The sequence below is a fragment of the Colobus angolensis genome, unplaced genomic scaffold (assembly GCF_000951035.1).
Source record: "Colobus angolensis palliatus isolate OR3802 unplaced genomic scaffold, Cang.pa_1.0 Scaffold39, whole genome shotgun sequence".
Taxonomy (NCBI): Eukaryota; Metazoa; Chordata; class Mammalia; order Primates; family Cercopithecidae; genus Colobus; species Colobus angolensis.
Genome location: NW_012117265.1, coordinates 362,694 through 377,826, shown reverse-complemented (window position 1 = coordinate 377,826; position 15,133 = coordinate 362,694). Strand labels below are relative to the sequence as shown.

The following is a 15,133-nucleotide window of genomic DNA, read 5'->3' as shown; positions in this document are numbered from 1 at the left end:
GGGGGCGGCGGTCGGGGCTGGTCGGGACTAGCAGTCCGGGGGCCCAGGCGCGCCCTGGGTCCTGGCAGATACTCGGGCTCCCCACTTCTGGCTCTGGGCCCCAGGACAGCGCTGGTCCCACCTCTTCCTGTGCCCTAATATGGGCGGCGGGGAGACACTCTGGGGGCCGCCCCGCCCTCAGTCCTGCCTGCGGACTCCCGCCTGTTGCCATGGCGACCAGGCCCCGCTCCTCGACTGCGTCCCCCGCCGTCGGGCCAATGGAACAGTCCCGTGTTGCCTGCCTCCGCGGTCCCCTGCAGGCGCCGCGGGCGGAACCATTGCTTGAGGGGAGAGGATGGTGGCTGGAGGCTTCCGCGGCTGGGCAGGCTCCACGCACCCGGGCCTCCGCGGGGGCTCGCATGCCCAGGTTCCTCTTCCGAGGCGCAGGATGCGGCGGGACCCAGGGCGGGGCGCACGGTCCCGTAGGATCCAAGTGACGGAGACAGGGCCGGGCTCCTTCCCCCGGGGCTGTTGCCACACTTCCTGCCTCGGCGCTCTTTCCCCAGCCTGTTTCTAAGGAAGGGAGTGGGGTTGGGCGACCGCGCCCCAGCCGTCGGGCTGGGTCCAGGCTCCAGGAGCCAACACGGTGTCGGGCAAAGCCCAGGGTCAATAGGGGAGGGTTTTAGGATGGGGGACGGAGAATACAGATGCCTAGGCGGTTACCCACGAGGGGGAGCACCAGTCGTGGAAGATCCAGCAGTCCTGGCGCGCGGGACCCTCAAAGCCCCCTCCTCGCATGTCAACTGAGTATCCTCTTAGTGTCCGGACCCTTCTGACTCTCCTTAATCCGGGCTTCGCAGATGACCCCAGTGGTCCCCAGTTTCTGGCAGACATGTCTCCATCTTCTACCCTGCATATTTTACCTGCCTCAGTGTACCGCAGGACGCTTACTCGCTTTCTGCATATCTAGATTTCCCCTAATTCCTCCTTCCCAATTACGGGAGACCCCTCAGACCCTCCCATGGGCTCCTGGACCCTACTCATTTCTTGCAATTTAATGGGTCGTGCAGCTCCGCCCACTCGTCCCTTTTGATCTCTCCCCTCCTCCATCCTGTGAAAATTCCAGTCCTGCATCCTTCTGTGCCCGGGACCCCCAGTCAATTCCTGGGTCAGGTGTCTCCTTACCCCTCCCGATTTACCGTGCTTAACCCTCATTCCTGCTTTTTGGGGTCTCCCAATGAATTGTCAGTCCTCCTACCCCTCTCGTATTCTGGGTACCTTAGGGGTTTCTTCGCACACTCTGAGATCCTCACCCTACTTGCTGCGTACCAGGTCCTGGTATTTGTCCCAGTGGACTTCAGAGAAATCATCCTCCTCCCTGAAACCCCTCACTCATGTGCCTGGGCCCCCCAGCACCTCCTTCCATGCGTACCCCGGGGTCCTTTGAACCCCTCCCCCTGCAGGCCCGCCGAGCCACCCGGCCCGTGGCCGCTGTTTACAAGGACACGCGCTTCCTGACAGTGACGCGAGCCGCCTCCTCCCCTTCCCCACGCTCGAAGAGGGGGGCGCGGGGGCCCGGCTCTGGCGACGGCCAATCGGAGCGCACTTCCGTGGCTGACTAGCTCGGTATAAAGGCGTGTGGCTCAGGCTGAGCGGCTGGGACCTTGAGAGCGGCCAGGCCAGCCTCGGAGCCAGCAGGGAGCTGGGAGCTGGGGGAAACGACGCCAGGAAAGCTATCGCGCCGGAGAGGGCGACGGGGGCTCGGGAAGCCTGACAGACCTTTTGCGCACAGCTACCGGCTGGCTGCTCCCCGCCCGCGCCAGCCCCCGAGAACGCGCGACCAGGCACCCAGTCCGGCCACCGCAGCGGAGAGCGCGCCGCTCGCTGCAGCGAGGCCCGGGGCGGCCCCGCAGGGACCCTCCCCAGACCGCCTGGGCCGCCCGGATGTGCACTAAAATGGAACAGCCCTTCTACCACGACGACTCATACACAGCTACGGGATACGGCCGGGCCCCTGGTGGCCTCTCTCTACACGACTACAAACTCCTGAAACCGAGCCTGGCGGTCAACCTGGCCGACCCCTACCGGAGTCTCAAAGCGCCTGGGGCTCGGGGACCCGGCCCAGAGGGCGGCGGTGGCGGCAGCTACTTTTCTGGTCAGGGCTCGGACACCGGCGCGTCTCTCAAGCTCGCCTCTTCGGAGCTGGAACGCCTGATCGTCCCCAACAGCAACGGCGTGATCACGACGACGCCTACACCCCCGGGACAGTACTTTTACCCCCGCGGGGGTGGCAGCGGTGGAGGTGCGGGGGGCGCAGGGGGCGGCGTCACCGAGGAGCAGGAGGGCTTCGCCGACGGCTTTGTCAAAGCCCTGGACGATCTGCACAAGATGAACCACGTGACGCCCCCCAACGTGTCCCTGGGCGCTAGCGGGGGGCCCCCGGCTGGGCCCGGGGGCGTCTACGCGGGCCCGGAGCCACCTCCCGTTTACACCAACCTCAGCAGCTACTCCCCAGCCTCTGCGTCCGCGGGAGGCGCCGGGGCTGCCGTCGGGACCGGGAGCTCATACCCGACGGCCACCATCAGCTACCTCCCACACGCGCCGCCCTTCGCCGGTGGCCACCCAGCGCAGCTGGGCTTGGGCCGCAGCGCCTCCACCTTCAAGGAGGAACCGCAGACCGTGCCGGAGGCGCGCAGCCGGGACGCCACGCCGCCGGTGTCCCCCATCAACATGGAAGACCAAGAGCGCATCAAAGTGGAGCGCAAGCGGCTGCGGAACCGGCTGGCGGCCACCAAGTGCCGGAAGCGGAAGCTGGAGCGCATCGCGCGCCTGGAGGACAAGGTGAAGACGCTCAAGGCCGAGAACGCAGGGCTGTCGAGTACCGCCGGCCTCCTCCGGGAGCAGGTGGCCCAGCTCAAACAGAAGGTCATGACCCATGTCAGCAACGGCTGTCAGCTGCTGCTTGGGGTCAAGGGACACGCCTTCTGAGCGCCCCCTGCCCCCTTACGGACACCCCCTCGCTTGGACGGCTGGGCGCACGTCTCCCACTGGGGTCCAGGGAGCAGGCGGTGGGCACCCACCCTGGGACCTGGGGGCGCCGCAAACCACACTGAACTCCGGCCCTCCCGCCCTGCGCCCAGTCCTTCCACCTCGACGTTTACAAGCCCCCCTTCCACTTTTTTTTTGTATGTTTTTTTTCTGCTGGAAACAGACTCGATTCATATTGAATATAATATATTTGTGTATTTAACAGGGAGGGGAGGAGGGGGCGATCGCGGCGGAGCTGGCCCCGCCGCCCGGTACTCAAGCCCGCGGGGACATTGGGAAGGGGACTCCCGCCCCCTGCCCTCCCCTCTCTGCAACGTACTGTGGAAAAGAAACACGCACTTAGTCTCTAAAGAGTTTATTTTAAGACGTGTTTGTGTTTGTGTGTGTGTTTGTTCTTTTTATTGAATCTATTTAAGTAAAAAAAAAAAAAATTTGTTCTTTATTAATTTCTGTTGTCTTTTTTTCCAAGCTGGGAGGGCGGAGGGAAAAAAAAGCCACTGGTTTGCCCCCAGCTCAGTGCTATTGGTGGCTCGGTCCTGTATGTGTCCCCCTCGTCGGCTCTGCGCAGGCATCTTGTGGTCCCAACCCGGGAGTCCCACCCTTCCCGCGTCCCCAGATCTCCAGAGTTGGATGGTTGGGGCGCGGGACGCAGTCCAGGGACCCAGTAGCTGAGGGCAGGGTGCTCGGGGCGAGACGCGGAGCGCGCAGGCGCGGCCCCGCCCAGCAGCGCGCGCCGGGGCTTTCCCCGCTGACGCAGCGGAAGCGCTGCCCATACAAGGACCGATTCTGCCCAGTGACGCGACCGCGGTCTCTGGGCAGATTCCGGGAATCCCCTCCCCCGCTCTGCCGGGCAGGGCCGCAGCGCCGGGAAGGGGGCCGGGATTTTCCCGGGCAGGCGGCTGCCCGGGCACGGAAAGCCCCAGGCCTGGGTCCAGAGGGCCCGCGGTGGGCGGGCAGCGCTCCTGGGCCCCGGGAGCCACCTCTGTGCTACCTTCAAGACACTGGCGCCTGGGCCCCGCCGCGCCCACGCCCCCTCCGTCTGACCTGACCCGGGCGGAGGGTTGCTGCTGCTTGGGCGGCTTTGCCGACGCCGTCCCCTCTATCCCCACCCCCGCCAGGAAGGGCGGCGCCCGCCTGCCAGCTTCCCCTCCCGGGTGCCAGGCCAGGAGCGGGGCGACTGCCAGGTCTGGTCCTGCCGGGACGGCTGCTCGGGCCGCTGGGCGCCGCCACCGCCCTCGCGCTGGGCTCCCTCCCGCGCAGCTGGGACACGTGGGGGTGGGGGTGCGGGTGCGGGTGCTGCTGGCACGTCTGGAGGGAGTCTGGCCGGCTTCGGGGCTGGAAGCCCCCAGAGCAGTGGAGAAAAACAGGTAGAGAAACCAGACAGGCAGTAGGGTGAGTGGAACAGACACTTCATCAATTCATTTGTGCAGTACCTAGAACAACTAGACCCTGGAGACACAGCCTGGACCACTCCAGACAAGACAATAAATAAACAAGCAAGCATGGTTCTTCGGAGGTGGTGGTTAAGTGCTAGTAAGAGGAAAACACACACACACACACACACACACACACACACACACACACAGGTCAAGGTGGCAGTGATGGGGCAGAGAGGAAAGTTGCTTTGTAAAATGGAGTGGGAACATGGACCTTTAATGGGGCAACTTTTTCTTTTTTATGTTTTAGAGACAGGTCTTGCCTTGTTGCCCAGGCTGGAGTGCAGTGGTGCAATCATAGCTAACTGCAGTCTAGACCTTCTGTGCTCAAGCAATCCTCCCACTTCAGCTTCCCAACTAGCTAGAACTACAGGCACACACCACTATGCCTGGCTAATTTTGTTTACCTTTGTAGAGATGCAGTCTGCTATGTTGCCCTGGCTGGTCTGGAACTCCTGGGTCAAGCAGTCCTCCCGCCTTGGCCTTTCAAAGCACTGGGATTCCAGGTGTGAGCCACCGGGCTTGTCTCTCAGTGACTTTTTCTTTTTGTTTTTTTTGAGACAGATTCTTGCTGTGTCACCCAGACTGGAGTGCAGTGGTGCAATCTTGGCTTACTGCAACCTCTGCCTTTTGGGTTCAAGCGATTCTCCTGCCTTAGCCTCCCAAGTAGCTAGGATTATAGGTGCCTGCCACTACGCCCGGCTAATTTTGTATCGTTAGTCGAGATGGGGTTTCGGCATGTTGGCCAGGCTGGTCTTGAAGTCTTGACCTGAGGTCATCTGCCAGCCTCGGCCTCCAAAGTGCTAGGATTACAGGTGTGAGCCATCGTGCGTGGCTGTGACTTTTCAACAGATTTGAAGAAGTGGGGTCCTGAGAAAATCCTGGGTAACAACAGCATCAGAGGTAACAAGTTTTTCTTTTTTTCTTTTTTTTTTTTTGAGATGGAGTCTCCCTCTGTCACCCAGGCTGGAGTGCAGTGGCTCGATCTCAGTTTACTGCAACCTCCACCCACAGGATTCAACCGATTCTCCTGCCTCAGCCTCCCAAGTAGCTGGGTCTACTGGCGTGCATCATCATGCCAGGCTAATTTTTATTTTTATATTTTTAGTAGAGAGGATTTAATCATGTTGGCCAGGCTGGTCTCAAACTCTTGACCTCAGGTGATCTGCCTGCCTTGGCCTCCCAAAGTGCTGGGATTACAGGCGTGAGCCACCCTGCTCAGCTGAGAGCAGCTCTTAAATGGCAAAATTTTTGTAGCCAGGTGAGCCTGTGAAAGAACAGCGGGAAGCCAGCGTGTCTATAATTTGAAGGGCAGATGTTAAGGGAGACTGAGCAGGGGCCTTGGGGAGGAGTGTAGATTAAATTCCAAGGGCGATGAGTGACCCTTAGAGGGTATTAGGTGGGTACCAGCATTAATAGTGGATCCATGGATTAAATGAGCATGTTAGCCCTGTTCTGTAGGAGGAAATTGGGGCATAGAATAGCAAAACTACTTGCCTGAACGCACACAATATTAAACTGCACCCCTGGGAACCCTGCCTCGCTGCTAATACCTGCCTCCTAGCCTAACTGCCACCCTCCCACCCCAGGGGCAGACAGGCAATCTTTCCAGCCTGGGGTGGGGCAGAGCTCACAGCAGGGACTCTGCACTCTGCACGTAGCTCAGGCTTTCATTCTTGGTTCTGCTCTTAAGACTGGGTCCCCACCCTCTTCCCCATAAGACTAGACTGGGCTGGGTTCCTTCCAGCTCGAGGAAGCCATCTTAGGAACTAGGAACTGGGCCCCACACAAGGGCCTCGGCCCCGAGCTTCACATAACTCATCACCTACAACTTTCACCACGTGCATAGTGATCTGGGTTTGCAGTCCTATTTTACTGTTGAAGAGACCCAGAGACGATCACAGCTCTTAAATGGTATTTGAACCCAGGCTGGTTGGTGACAAAATGTGGGCGCTGCCTTGTATGGCCAGATTTCTGGATGTAGGGCATCCTGGGATTTGCAAGGGACAAAAGGCATGCCCTACTCCTCGGAAACCGCCTTGAGCTCAAGGAGGAAAAGAGCAGACACTGAGCATGTGATAAGACCGCCACCGTGTGGCGAAGATGAGCAACCACAGGGTCAGCTTCCCAAGTCTGAGCCTGGAGAAGGGAGGGTGTTGCAGGGGAGGACGAAAGGAGAGAGCACACCAACACAGATTTACACCTATCCCTAATACTTTATTGGTCACCTCTAGGCCTGTGTGCGGCTAGGTGGGCTCGGGGGAGGGTGTCACTATTCACCTCCTAGGTAGAGGCATGAGAAGGCCTTGGCCTAGCCCTCCAGGGTCCCAGACTATAGGGTTTGGAGGGGCAGGTCTGGCCTTTCCTGGGTCAGAACAGGGCACCCAGGTGGGGGCACAGGTGGACACCCAGCACAGGCACCTAGATAGAGGCATAAGCTTACTATCCGTTGGCTAGCCTAATTGTGTTTGGAGAAATATTCCTTGCTGTCATCCACGTTGGGCTTAATCGTGTCACTGCCAGGCTTCCAGCCAGCGGGACAAACTGTGGGAAGACACAAGGATGCACATGAAAGCTACAGCCCCAGGTTCAAGGTGAAGCAAACAAGGGCCTGTGTTGCAGAAGAAAATGCTGGAAGTGGTCCAGACCCAGGAATGTGGATATTAACAGAAGCCCTCCAGCCGGACGCTGTGGCTCATGCCTGTAATTCCAGCACTTTGGGAGGCCAAAGCGGGCGGATCACGAGGTCAGGAGACCAAGACCATCCTGGCTAACACAGTGAAACCCTGTCTCTACTAAAAATACAAAAAAGAATTAGCCGGGCGTGGCGGCGGGCGCCTGTAGTCCCAGCTACTCAGGAGGCTGAGGCAGGAGAATGGCGTGAACCCGGGAGACGGAGCTTGCAGTGAACCGAGGTGGTGACACTGCACTCCAGCCTGGGCGACAGAGCAAGACTCTGTCTCAAAAAAAAAAAAAAAAAAGAGAAGCCCTCCAAGCCCAGTTTAGTATTTTTTCTTTCTCTTTTTTTTGAGACAGAGTCTTGCTCTGTTGCCCAGGCTGAAGTACAGTGGCATGATCTCAGCTCATGCAACCTCTGCCTTCTGGGTTCAAGCGATTCTTGTGCCCCAGACTCCCAAGTAGCTGGAATTACAGGGGTGCACCACCATGCCTGGCTACTTTTTGTATTTTTGGTAGAGATGATGTTAGCCACGCTTGTCTTGAACTCCTGACCTCAAGTCATCTGCCCATCTTGGCCTCCCAAAGTGCTGGGATTACAGGTGTGAGCCACCATGCCCAGCCAAGTTCAGTATTTTATCTTTTTCTTTTCTTTTTCTTTCTTTTGAGACAGAGTCCTGTTCTGTCGCCCAGACTGGAGTACAGTGGTGTGATCTCGGCTCACTACAACCTCTGCCTCCTGGGTTCAAGCGATTCTTCTGCCTCAGTCTCCTGAGTAGCTGGGACTACAAGTGCCCGCCACCACGCCCTGCTAATTTTTTGGTACTTTTAGTAGAGACGGGGTTTCACCATATTGGTCAGGCTGATCTCGAACTCCTGACCTCAGGTGATCTACTCCCCCCCCCCTTGGCCTCCCAAAGTGCTAGGATTACAGGCGTGAACCACTGCACCTAGCCAAGTTCGGTATTTTCTAGTTGGTGTGTTTCCTACTCTTAATTCTTCAATTTCTTTTTGCCACCCACCTCTCCTTTTTCTTTTTTCTTTTTTTTTTTGAGACAGAGTTTCACTTCACTCTTATTGCCCAGGCTGGTGTACAATGGCACGATCTCGGCTCACCGCAACTTCTGCCTCTCAGCTTCAAGTGATTCTCCTGCCTCAGCCTCCCAAGTAGCTGGGATTACAGGCATGCACCACCACTAATTTTGTATTTTTAGTAGAGACGGGGTTTCTCCATGTTGGTCAAGCTGGTCTCGAACTCCCAACCTCAGGTGATCCACCCTCCTAGGCCTCCCAAAGTGCTGGGATTACAGGTGTGAGCCATGACATCTGGCCTCTTTTTTCTTTTTCTTTTCTTTTCTTTTTTAAGAGATGGGGTATTGCTATGTTGCCTAGGCTGGTCTCAAACTCCTAGGCTTAAGCAATCTTCTGCCTCACTTTCCAGAACAGGTGGAACTACAGGCATGAGACACAGCATCTTTCTGTCTTTTCGGCTCCTTTAACCCCATCTTTGTCCCTCTGCCCCACCCCTACAGGTTTTGTTGTTGTTGTTGTTGTTTTTGAGATGGAGTCTCACACTGGGCCTGGGCTGGAGTGCAGTGGTGCGATCTCGGCTCACTGCAACCCCCTCCCGGGTTCAAGCAATCCTCCTGCATCTGCCTCCCAAGTAGCTGGGATTACAGGCACCCACCACCATATCCAGTTAAGTTTTTTGTATTTTTAGTAGAGACGGGATTTCACTATGTTTACCAGGCTGGTGTCAAACTCCTGACCTTGAGATCCGCCCGCCTCGGCCTCCCAAAATGCTGCTGGGATTACAGGCGTGAGCCACCGTGCCCGGCCTGTTTGTTTTTTGAGACAGGGTCTTGCTGTGTCACCCAGGCTGGAGTGCAGTGGTGCAATCACAGCTCACTACAGCCTCGACCTCCCAGGCTCAAGCGATCCTCCGGCCTCAGCCTCCTGAGTAGCTGGGACTATAGGTACACTTCACAAGCCAGGCTAATTGTTGCCCAAGCTGGAGTACAATGGTACGATCTCGGCTCACTGTAACCTCCGCCTCCCAGATTCAAGAGAACTCCTGCCTCAGTCTCTCAAGTAGCTGGGATTACAGGCGCATGCCACCACGCCCAGCTAATTTTTTTGTGTTTTTAGTAGAGACAGGGTTTCACCATGTTGGTCAGGCTGGTCTCGAACTCCTGACCTCAGGTGATCCACCCGTCACAGCCTCCCAAAGTGCTGGCATTACAGGCGTGAGCCAGTGAGCCCAGCTCCTTTGTCCACCTTGGTTGAATGTCAGGGGTATTTGTCTCCTACCACACTAGAAACTTCCTGCAGATAAACCCCTGAGCTGAATCTTCTTTGGGGCCCTAACACCCATCTAGATAGGTCAGAGGACAGGCAGTGAATGTTTGCATGAGTGACAGAGGTACTGAGTATGTACCCATGTGTCATGTATGTTTCTGCTCACCTTCCCCATGCTCGTCTGTGTACTGGAAGGCCTGGACCAGCCGCAGAGCCTCATCCACGGAGCGTCCCACAGGCAAATCATTAACAGTGATCTGGCGAAGGACACCCTTGCCATCGATGATAAATAGGCCCCTGAAGACATCAGGGTTCCCAGTGAGGAGCTGGGAGCTCCCACTGCCAGAGACAAGGAAGGGACTACCAACCGCCCGCTACTAGCCACAGGGCTGGGGGCCAAGAAGACATTGTACAGGAGTGGTTCCAGCACCACAGGAATGGGGGGTCTCCATGAGCCGGGCTGAGGGTCCCACAGTACCTGTAGGCAATGCCTTCATCTGTTTTCAGCACGCCGTAATCCTCCGACAAGCGTCTGGTCACGTCAGCAAGCAGAGGGATGTTCAGGGGGCCCAAGCCTCCCTCCTTCCGGGGGGTGTTGATCCTGGGAGTAGAGAAGACAGAGTTGGGGCCTCAGGATGCCTGGTACAGTCCGGTCCTCACCCTGTGGGCCCAATGTGATAAGCCCTGGAGGCCAAAGATAAGGGGCTTTAGAGTAGGCTGCTGGGAGCCTCACCCACCCCACCCTGGGTTGGGTACAAGGACTTCCCACAGCTGGGAAGACTAAGCTTGAGAGGCAACGCTCCAGCTAAGTGGCTTCACATGTGCTTGTAACTTGCAGCATCACCCAGCAGAGAGCCCGTGTGAAGAGTCCCCATCATCCTCTAGCTGTGTCATGGGGTGCAGCCCTTCACTTCGGTGAACCGGAGTTTCCATCTTTATGAAATAGGGCAGTACAGCCTCCCTCCTGGGAACTAGTAGATAGAGCAGATAAAGTTGCATCTGAGTTGCATCTGCAACTCTATGTGTCAGGCAACTAGCTGCCAAATGCTAATTACTGCCATCCTTAAAAACTTGGGCGGCGCCGGGCACGGTGGCTCAAGCCTGTAATCCCAGCACTTTGGGAGGCCGAGACGGGCGGATCACAAGGTCAGGAGATCGAGACCATCCTGGCTAACCCGGTGAAACCCCGTCTCTACTAAAAAATACAAAAAACTAGCCGGGCGAGGTGGCGGGCGCCTATAGTCCCAGCTACTCGGGAGGCTGAGGCAGGAGAATGGCGTGAACCCGGGAGGCGGAGCTTGCAGTGAGCTGAGATCCGGCCACAGCACTCCAGCCTGGGCAGCAGAGCGAGACTCTGTCTCAAAAAAAAAAAAAAAAAAAAACAACTTGGGCGGCAATATTTCCATTATTTTCAAGATGGGGAAACGCAGGTTCCAGAGATTGAGCAATGGTCACGAAGCCACACAGCTCGGACCCGAGGGTGTGAGCTTAGCTGCAACCTCCCTCTCTGGCCTCTGCTCATACCAAGCCAGGTGGGTGAACTGAGAGTCCACCGAGACGCCCAGCACTTCGCAGCCCAGCTTGCGGAAGTCCTCGGCACGGTTGCTGAACGCGATGATCTCCGTGGGGCACACAAAAGTGAAGTCCAGAGGGTAGAAAAAGAGGACCACGTACTTCCCTGGGGAGGAGGGACAAAGAGGAGTTAGGGCCCAGCCTCTCTCAAGCACGACCCCGCTTCTGCTTCTACCTGGGTCCGCTCCGGGCTGCGCTCACCTTTGTAGTCCGACAGCTTCACCTCTTTGAAGGCGCCGTCAACCACTGCTGTGGCCTTGAAGTCAGGGGCTGGCTTTCCGATGCGCGCGTTACCGGAGGCCATGACTGAAAGCTGAGACCCCTGTCCGGTCAGTGCGCCCGGGAAGACCCTTTGTCCTCCCACCCCAAGGTCGCGCTGCGTGCTGGGCCCTGTGACTGAGTCAGCACGGCGGAGGCGACAGCACCAACCCTCACCCTCCTGGGTACTGGGTCTACCAAGCCCGGAGGCTGCCGGAGACCCGCCCTCCTGACCAGAGCACGAGTGACCCAGCCACTGCCACTAGCCCCCCACGAGCGAGTCGGCCAGAGCGCGGTGTCGCAAGCCCCAAGTTCAGAAGGAGACAGTGAGGCCCCCTCGAGCAGGGGGCGGGGAACAGGGCGATCCGGCCTGCGCTGCAAGGCTGTGGCCTCGGTTTCCTCCGCAAGGACAAAGGAGACCACTACAGCGGATGGAAAACAAAGGCGGCCAGCACTGAGGTCAGGATCCGGCCAAAGCAGCTTGAAGGGGGTCCTCCCGCCAGGTGCACTCCGGGTGTCCATACCTGCGTGGGCAAGGGCTAGACGCACGGACGATCACACGCGTGGACCCGCGTTCTCAGCGCCAAGTGAGCCCTGGGCCGCGAAGCCTTTTATGCCTGGCCCGAACCAAGACTTGCGCTGCGCAGGGGAGGGAGCGAACAAGCGGAGCGGTCGGGTCCACTGCACCCTCAGGTGCGGGGGAGCGTGCGGCCGGGTCCATGTGCCTGCGGGCGCCGGGGGGAGACGTGTTGCCTTCGGCCGGGACCACTGCACCGGCCCGCGGGGGTAATGCGGCCGCCGCAGACTCCGCGCACGACTCTTGCCTGCGAGCGCGCTGGGTGCCGTTGGAGTCGGGGATGGCCCGGACCCCGGCGGCGCTGCTACTGGCGCCTCTGCTACTCCTGCCGCTGGCGGAGGTCTACCAGGACTATCAGTACTTCGGCCAGCAGGGCGAAGGTGACACCTGGGAGCAGCTGAGGCTGCAGCATCTAAAGGGTAACCTCAGGCGGCGGGGGTGACGATGTCCATAGGCTCCCCGTTGCCCTATTTCTCCTGCTGGCTGCAAAGGGACCTTCTTCCGCGGGATGCAAATCTCCACCCAGCTCTGCACTGGAGGCGTCCCCTTGGGCTGGTTACTGTTCTCTGAGGCTCGGTTTACTCTTGGATACGTTGAAATAGATACTGCTTTAAAGCAGCTCCCAGGGGAAGAGGGGGTGTGGGTAGGACCCTGAAGCTGTCACTCGGGGATAGGTGCCAGGAAGGGCAGAGGCAGAGAAAGAAGGGGGCGGGCAAGCTTGGGAAGTCAGAGAGGGTCCGATTGCAGAAGACCCATGACCAGTGCAGCGAGAACGACAAGCGAAAACCCCAAATGGAAAGATTTGGGGAAAGAATGTCTAAGAAAGAGGGAATAGCAAGTGCCAAGGTGAAAAGGCCTGAAGGAGAAATGGGAAGAGGTCGGTGAGGTGTGGCAGAGTGGGTGTGGGAGGGTAGCAGGTGTCAGAACTTGGTGAGCCGCAAGTTGGGATAAGATCGGAGTTGGAGGCCTGGCACGGTGGCTCAAGCCTGTAATCCCAGCACTTTGGAAGTCCGAGACGGGCGGATCACGAGGTCGGGAGATCGAGACCATCCTGGCTAACATGGTGAAACCCCGTCTCTACTGAAAAACACAAAAAAACTAGCCAGGCGAGGTGGCGGGCGCCTGTAGTCCCAGCTACTCGGCAGGCTGAGGCGGGAGAATGGCGTAAACCCAGGAGGCGGAGCTTGCAGTGAGCTGAGATCCGGCCACTGCACTCCAGCCTGTGCCACAGAGCGAGACTCCGTCTCAAAAAAAAAAAAAAGGAGTTGGAATAAGATCTGTCTCATAGGGGAAAGGGGCAGATTCAGTAAAGAGCCCTTTGAAGTGATCATAGTGGCCGGCGCGGTAGTTCACGCCTGTAACCCGAGCACTTTGGGAGGCTGAGGTGGGAGGATCCCTTGGTCTCAGAGACCAGACTAGCCTGGCTCACATAGCAAGACTCCATCTCTACAAAAAAGATTTTAAAATTAGCCTGACGTGATGGCCCAGCACTTTGGGAGGCCGAGGCGGAAGGACTGCTTGAGCCCAGGAGTTTAAGACCAGCCTGGGCAACATGGAGAGACCCCCTTCTCTACAAAATTAAATAAATAAATAAAAACAAAAAATAAATTAGCCTGTCATGGTGGCATGCGCCTGTCTCAGCTACTCAAGAGGCTGATACAGGAGGACCATTTGTGCCAAGGAATTTGAGGCTGCAGTGAGCCATGATTATGCCCTTACATTCCAACCTGGGTAACAGAGCAAGATCCTGTCTCAAAAAATAAAAATGAAAATAAAAATACAAATAAAAACCTGATCATAAAAATTTGGTTTGTATGTGCTAGCACAGCACCAGGAGATTTACTTACCTTCATTCTGTCAATTATGCCATTTATCACTTGATAGCCCTGCTGGTCAGTTGGCATTGTGCCTGCTTCAGAGCCATGGTCACACCCCTGAAGACAGAAGTCAGCTTCAGATGGCAGGCACCAAGGATGTTATAGGACACTCACAACTGTGCAGGCTGGCACAGCCTGAAAGTGTCAGGTTGTAGTTCCTCTGGGCCACGTACCCCGTGTATGAGCTTGGAAGGTTGGCTTGCTGTCTCTTGGTTTCCCCACCTGAGACTCATGGAAAGATTAAATGAGGCGGGACATGGTGGCCAGCTCACACCTGTAATCCCAGCACTTTGGGAGGCTGAGATGGGAGTATTACTTGAGCCCAGGAGTTCCAGACCAGCCTGGGCAACATGGTGAAACACCGTCTCTGCAAAAAATTAGCCAGGCATGGTGGCATGTGCCTGTAGTCCTAGCTGCTTGGGAGGCTGAGGTAGGAGGACTGCTTGAGCCCAGGAAGTTGAGGCTGCAGTGAGCTGTGACTGTGCCACTGCACTCCCGCCTGGGCGACAGAGTGAGACCCTGTCTAAAAAAAAAAAAATTAAATGAGATAATCTATGGCGGGGTGTCTGGCATAGAGGCAGAGTCAAGCGAATATGCGCTTCTCTTATTTGTTAGTATCTTTATCTTTCTTCCTCTCTGGGGGAGGGGATTGGGAGTAGGCACCCTCCACGTAGGTCTTCACCTCTGCCCTCCTTCTCTAGAAGTCGAGGACTCAATCCTTGGCCCGTGGGGAAAGTGGCGGTGTCTCTGCGACCTGGGCAAGCAGGAGCGCAGCCGCGAAGTAGTCGGCACAGCGCCAGGCCCAGTTTTCATGGACCCGAAGAACCTGATCCAGTTAGGACCCTGCCGGCAACGGGATTGTCCATCCTGCAAGCCCTTCGACTGTGACTGGAGGCTCTGAGCCCGAGTGAGAGAGGGGAGCAGAGAACGCAGGGCCGGGGCAAGCCGCGGGGCCCGGGGTGGGCGTGGAGGGAGGACGTGCGGTGCGCAGCGGCTATGAAGTGAGTTTGGGGAAGGGAGAACTGGGGCTCCAAGTCTCGAGTGACTTGAGGCTGATATGGTTAGGCGGAAGCTGAGTCAGGAGCCGAGAGCCCGGCTGATATCTAGGGAGAAAGACAGAGAAGTGGAGGGGGCGCCGGGTGCTAGGGCTCACGCCTGTAATTCCAGTATTTTGGGAGGCCGAGACAGGCGCATCTCTTGAGTCCAGGAGTTAAAGACCAGTCTGGGCAATATAGTTGAGATCATCGCTCCATAAAAATTTTTAAAATTAGACGAGCGTGGCGGCACATGCCTGTGGGCCCAGCTACTCGGTAGGTCGGGGAGAGAGGATCGCTTGAGCCTGGGAGGCAAAGGTTACAGTGAGCCGGGATCGCTACACTGCTATCCAGCCTGGGCAACAGAGTAACACCCTG

The 15,133-nt window shown here is 57.5% G+C and overlaps 2 protein-coding genes across 4 annotated transcripts; one reads left to right on the top strand and one right to left on the bottom strand.

Annotated features, from left to right (window-relative positions):
* Positions 1 to 1,632: 1,632 nt before the first annotated feature.
* Positions 1,633 to 3,473, top strand: JUNB (jun B proto-oncogene). 2 transcript variants are annotated; one of them, XM_011954718.1, is made up of 2 exons: positions 1,633 to 2,076; positions 2,167 to 3,473. In XM_011954718.1, the coding sequence occupies exons 1-2, from the start codon at positions 1,924 to 1,926 to the stop codon at positions 2,965 to 2,967; spliced, it is 954 nt and encodes a 317-aa protein (XP_011810108.1). In that variant the 5' UTR covers positions 1,633 to 1,923; the 3' UTR covers positions 2,968 to 3,473. The 2 variants fall into 2 exon arrangements, with proteins under 2 accessions (XP_011810108.1, XP_011810107.1); XM_011954717.1 differs by having other exon boundaries at positions 1,633 to 3,473.
* Positions 3,474 to 6,662: 3,189 nt separating this feature from the next.
* Positions 6,663 to 12,087, bottom strand: PRDX2 (peroxiredoxin 2). 2 transcript variants are annotated; one of them, XM_011954713.1, is made up of 6 exons: positions 11,792 to 12,087; positions 11,211 to 11,322; positions 10,962 to 11,115; positions 9,916 to 10,038; positions 9,604 to 9,734; positions 6,663 to 7,074 (listed from the first exon to the last, which is right to left on the bottom strand). In XM_011954713.1, the coding sequence occupies exons 2-6, from the start codon at positions 11,311 to 11,313 to the stop codon at positions 6,977 to 6,979; spliced, it is 609 nt and encodes a 202-aa protein (XP_011810103.1). In that variant the 5' UTR covers positions 11,314 to 11,322; positions 11,792 to 12,087; the 3' UTR covers positions 6,663 to 6,976. The 2 variants fall into 2 exon arrangements, with proteins under 2 accessions (XP_011810103.1, XP_011810104.1); XM_011954714.1 differs by having other exon boundaries at positions 6,663 to 7,007.
* Positions 12,088 to 15,133: the final 3,046 nt, after the last annotated feature.

What these genes read in the sequence shown, in the direction of transcription:
- PRDX2 (XM_011954713.1), bottom strand. Translation starts at nt 11,313, where the DNA reads ATGGCCTCCGGTAACGCGCGCATCGGAAAGCCAGCCCCTGACTTCAAG. An exon ending in CAGTTCACCCACCTGGCTTG is followed by an intron (nt 10,039 to 10,961) that starts GTATGAGCAGAG and finishes CTCTACTCCCAG; the next exon opens with GATCAACACCCCCCGGAAGG. An exon ending in GATGAAGGCATTGCCTACAG is followed by an intron (nt 9,735 to 9,915) that starts GTACTGTGGGAC and finishes TGATGTCTTCAG; the next exon opens with GGGCCTATTTATCATCGATG.
- JUNB (XM_011954717.1), top strand. Translation starts at nt 1,924, where the DNA reads ATGTGCACTAAAATGGAACAGCCCTTCTACCACGACGACTCATACACA.